The 5,000-nt window shown below is 53.4% G+C and overlaps 1 protein-coding gene across 1 annotated transcript; it reads left to right on the top strand.

Moving 5' to 3' along the window:
- The first annotated feature begins 815 nt into the window (after positions 1–815).
- Positions 816–3,904, top strand: LRATD2 (LRAT domain containing 2). Its single transcript, XM_024209604.2, has 2 exons — positions 816–917; positions 1,785–3,904. The coding sequence occupies exon 2, from the start codon at positions 1,790–1,792 to the stop codon at positions 2,678–2,680; it is 891 nt and encodes a 296-aa protein (XP_024065372.1). The 5' UTR covers positions 816–917; positions 1,785–1,789; the 3' UTR covers positions 2,681–3,904.
- Positions 3,905–5,000: the final 1,096 nt, after the last annotated feature.

Raw genomic sequence — 5,000 nt, 5'->3', positions numbered from 1 at the left:
TCTTTCACAACTGTTATTATTTTGGGCTATGTCAAAACAGAAGCAGTGCATGTGTGGTCTGACACCGAAGTATCTCACACTCCGTAGAGACATTCCTGAGAATACATACAGGAGCCACGAAACAGGCAGGGCTCCCTTCCAAACAGCAATCTATAGCCCATTGCAACCAGAGGTATTTATCACCATTACAGCTAAGCCCCACTGGTAAAAGGCTGATCAATATTAATCTGAAGAATAACAGATCAGCTAGAGGGGCTGCAGCAGCAGGAGCTTTTTCTTATTAAGGGGCCAGGGATCCTGCCAGCCGCACTGGGATTTCCTGTGAACGAGGAGGATAGGGAAGGAGAGTAAATCAATGTCCGGCTGCTGCGAGTTTGGTCGTCCCAGGCAAACTCCAGATCCCAGTGAGTTTCCCCCACGCGGGCAGGTTGTTCGGTGGCGCCTCGCCCTTAAAGACACAGCTTGTTCCAAAACCCACCAGCAGCCCCAGCGAGTCCCAGCCACCGGATCCAGCCCCGGCACGGCGGCCAGCCGGCTGCCGGTCACGAGTCGGCGGCCGGGGGAGCCCAGAGCCCAGGGCCCGGGCACAGCGGGGTGTGCCCGGGAGCGGGAGGGCAAAGGGAAAAGGCGAGCGGTCTCTTTAAATGCTGGGGGCTGAGCTCTCGCCGGGGAGTCCACAGCCGGATCTAGAATTCCTCCCCCCCCATCGCTGCGGCTCCAGCGCTTGTTGCTCAGCCCGGCTGGAGGGAAGCGCAGCCTGTGCGCTGGGGGCGGAGGCCAGGTGAGAGTGGGAAGGGGGGGGAAGGAGACATGAGCCGGCGCCACGCCTCGCCCAGCGCTAGGAGCGAGGCGGCTGCCGTCCCAGCCAGCTGGCCCTAGCCCCGCGCCCGGGGAGCAGCCGAGCCCTTCTCCGCACGGTAAGTTTCCGGGCGCCCAGGTGGAAGAGGAGGAGGAGCCGGCGGGAGAGGGGGGGGATCAGGTGCGGGCAGGCGCACCTGGCCGGGCTGCGGCTGGCGGAGGAGGGTGAGTGGTGGCAGCCCCTCCCGCAACGCGGGGTCTGAGCCGGGTTGGGGCTGCAAAGCCGAGCATTGCCCCCGCTTCCCCCCGGGTCCTGGCGGAGCAGCTCCCGGCTGCCTCCAACAGGTGGGATTGCACCTCCCCGCCCCGGCCCGGCCAACAGGTGGAAATGCGAGTCGCACCCTCCCTTGCTAGTGCCGCTCCCGCTAACAGGTGGCCCTGCTCCCCCTCCCGTGCGTGCCCCTGCTAGCCCCGCTCCCTGCCGCAGCAGCCTGGGGCTGTCCGGCTCGCGCCTCCTTTGCCACTAACCCGGCCCCGGGGGGTGCCGCCGCGCTGTCCCCTGCCTTTGTCTCTGCGAGGGACCGCCCGGATCCGATCGGCCGGTGGCCCTGATCCCCTTCGCCTCGTGCCCCCTCTACGCTTAGCAAGCGGAACTGCAGCGTGTTCCCGGGGGCCGCCGGGCTCGGCCGCCTTTGCAACCCGCCCCCCCAGTGCACGAAGCAAAGGGATCTGCGCTTACACCCAGCCTCCTCGCTCCCGAGGGAGCAGAGTGTGTGTCCCCCTTTTGCTCTCAGAGCGATGGCCAGGGAGACGCAGGCGTCACCAAAGCGGGGGAAAGACCTTACTGGTTCTGCCACTGCACTGAGAAGATCCCCGCCAGGGCAGTCAAGTTTGGGGGAGGTGGTACAGCCCTGTCTCCTTCATCCTTGCCCGCTCGCCTACTGCTGTGCCTGTTGCTGATGGCTGCATATTGCTTATGGTTGCAGTGGGCATGGGGAACCAGGTGGAGAAACTGACCCACTTAAACTACAAGGAAGTTCCCACGGCCGACCCGACCGGCATGGACAGAGACGAGGGTCCCAGGATCGGGGTGTCCTACATCTTTTCCAATGACGACGACGAGCTGGAGCAGCAGCAGCAGGACTCAGTGGCTCAGGATATGGGAGGCGAGCACCCCGCCCCGCAGCCCTATGACCCTCGGTTGCAGGAGGTGGAGTGTTCGGTTTATTATCGGGATGAGTGTATCTACCAGAAGACCTTCGCTGGGGATGATACCGCACCAGATGAGAGGGATGGAGGAGGTGGGGGGCAACTGAGCACTTACACCCCAGAGAACCTGCTGAACAGATGTAAACCAGGCGACCTGGTGGAGTTTGTGTGCCAGGCCCAGTACCCACACTGGGCAGTGTATGTTGGGGATTTTCAGGTAGTGCACCTGCATCGGCTGGAGGTGGTGAACAGCTTCCTAACCGATGCCAGCCAGGGCAGGAGAGGTCGCATTGCCAACTATTTGTACCGTTACAAGCCCCTGAGCCCGGCCACTGTGGTGCGGAATGCCCTGGAGCAGGTGGGCTGTAAGGATCGGGAGCTGAGCTGGAGGAACTCTGAGTGCTTTGCTGCCTGGTGCCGCTATGGCAAACGGGAGTTTAAAATTGGCGGGGAGCTCCGCATAGGCAAGCAGCCCTACCGGTTGCAGATCCGGCTGGGGGACAAACGCAGCCACACGCTGGAATTCCAGAGCCTGGAGGATCTGATCATGGAGAAGAGGAGGAATGACCAGATCGGTAGGGCTGCTGTGATCCAGGAGCTCTCCAGCCATCTGCAAGCTGCAGAGGAGGAAGAGGAGGAGGATGATCCAGGTGCCCAGACTGCTGCTGACTAGCAGCATCAGCACCATCATGCTGCTTAGGCTGGGTGATGGGGATTAAAACTGAAGGCTGCGAAATTGAGCTGTTATAAGCCCTTTGGGCTGCTTCAGTGCAGCTTCATTCCAATCACATGTGAAAGGAAGGGGGAAAGCTGATTAAGTGTCTGCGCTTTAGTACTTAACTCCTTCAGTGCTTGGTAAATCTCTGACTTATTTGTAGAGGATAAAACTCGGGGAGATTCCACCACCCCCGTGTATTACCTTCATCCCCAAACCATCAGTCTCTTGGCTGCTGGCAGGTATGGATCTTACATGGTGCTGAGTGCTTTCAGTTTCTATTGAGTTCAGTAGGAGATGAGGGCATTCAGCACCATTTAGAAGGAGCCAGCACCTTGTAGGATAGGGCCCTGTAGCTCTCAAGTGCATGATTGACCGGCCTAACTGGGAAATTCATTTTCCCCCACCCCCTTCCCTTGTCTCCTCTCCATGTAGTTATCTTGTGGTTCCTGTTAGTATTACAGCAAGCTATTTACCTTAGTCTGCTGGTGCCAGACCTTTGTGGCTTCACACCCAACCCCCAGTCCTCAAAGGATTTAAGAGATAAATCATGGTTAACTTTGTGAAATAGGGTTTGACATGCACGGTGTCATCTTAATTAAAGTCACTTGCAGACTGGCGAGGGGAATCCCTGCCTGCCTGTTTGTGTGTGGCTTCCTTCTATGTACAGTGGGCTAAGTTGTCCTGATGGGGGTGGGAAATGACCCGAAGTGGAGGTTTGCTGTGATCAGGATTGCTGTCTATGCATTATAATGCACTGAAACCTTTTGGGGGCTCTCTCTATCACCGGCTTAACTGCATCAGCATTCATTAGGGGGCTTGATCCTGCTCCCACTGAAGTCAATTGCAAAGTCCCCATTGACTTCTGTGGTGCAGGATTGGGCCCTATAAGCAGCTTTTTCATGTGTTTTTAGTGTGTTTGGGTGAGCTAGGGATAAATTAACCCTGGCAGGGGTGGTCTAGCATTTTGGCCAAGCCCCACCAGAGGTGGGAGTCTTTAGCCAGTATCAGCACTGCATCAGTCTTGTTTTAAGGCTATAGTACAAATAGCACTTTGATTTGGTTGCTTAAACACTTAATCACAGGGAATAAAGCATGTCTTGAATCCTACTGCCTGGAATATGTAGGCTAGTGATTAACTGGTAAAATTCCTAGTGGTAGGGGTCAGGAGAAGTTGCACAATGTCTGTGCCATGGTAAACAGTGCTGTAACAGGAAGTGATTGTGTGTGGTGGGTAGGGGGAGAGAAGACCAGTATAGAGAGGAAGGAAATACATTCCCTGACTGGGAAGTTATTGAAAACTCAAAGCTGGGGAAATTCTCGGTGTTCTCCCACTACAAATAATTCCTTAGTGAAGAGTAACTTCAAGGTTGTGCGTTGTTTTTGTTGTGTTTTCCTGGTACATTGCTGAGCGATGTTACTAGAGAAGGAAAGAGGGAGTAGTCATTCTCCTTGTGTGATCCATCTCATGGAGGTTACTCAAGTACTGTACTCCCATCAATGAATGCATTTGCAGGAGGGCAAGGTGCTACATGTATCTAATATTACCTACCAAAGTAGCAACTCTTTTTGAACTGGATCACTTTTTCCCTAGTCTCCAATGCCAGGTAATACCAGATCATCATGGATTCTTAATCTGTTCAGTGTATATTTTCCTCTGGACTGTTAATATAAACTTCCTTGCCCTTTAAAACACAATAGCTACGAAGCTAACCTGAGGATGAGCAAGAGTTCATTTAAATAGTGGAAATCAATATTTTAGAGTAAACACGCAGTGTAATTAAGCAGTGTATTAAAATGACTCTGTTTTCCCTGCAGTTGTTTACTTCACTGCTTGCAGCATAATTCTACTTTACAATCTCTGTTTTTTTTAAGATTAGGGCAAGAAACCAGTCAATCATAAATAAGCAGATACCTAACTTTGGAGTAATTAAGATTATATGAAGCAACTTTCATGTGTATGAAAGGAACTTAGTCTCCAAATAGACTTCCATTGTTGTGACTCTTAAGTGGACAATGCAGAGAAGGGTTTCTTTTGTTTTTGCCCCCTCCACCCCCTTAGAAAAAATTTGTTCGTTATTGGGGGGAGGATCAACTTATGGGGTTACACACTTAAAACGCATTGTACCTTTTCCCTTAATACTTTCTATGCTTGAATTTTAGGATGTGGAATTCTTGGCTCCTACGGAGAATTTGTTAAAACATAAAGCTCCTTTAGAATGTTGTAGCTCAGGCTTTTGTACTGATGAAATCTTTCCTCAATATGCAGTTGGGTCAT

The sequence above is a fragment of the Terrapene carolina genome, unplaced genomic scaffold, assembly GCF_002925995.2.
Source record: "Terrapene carolina triunguis isolate 2854851 unplaced genomic scaffold, T_m_triunguis-2.0 Scaffold58, whole genome shotgun sequence".
Classification (NCBI taxonomy): Eukaryota; Metazoa; Chordata; order Testudines; family Emydidae; genus Terrapene; species Terrapene triunguis.
This window is presented reverse-complemented; position numbering and strand designations above follow the sequence as displayed.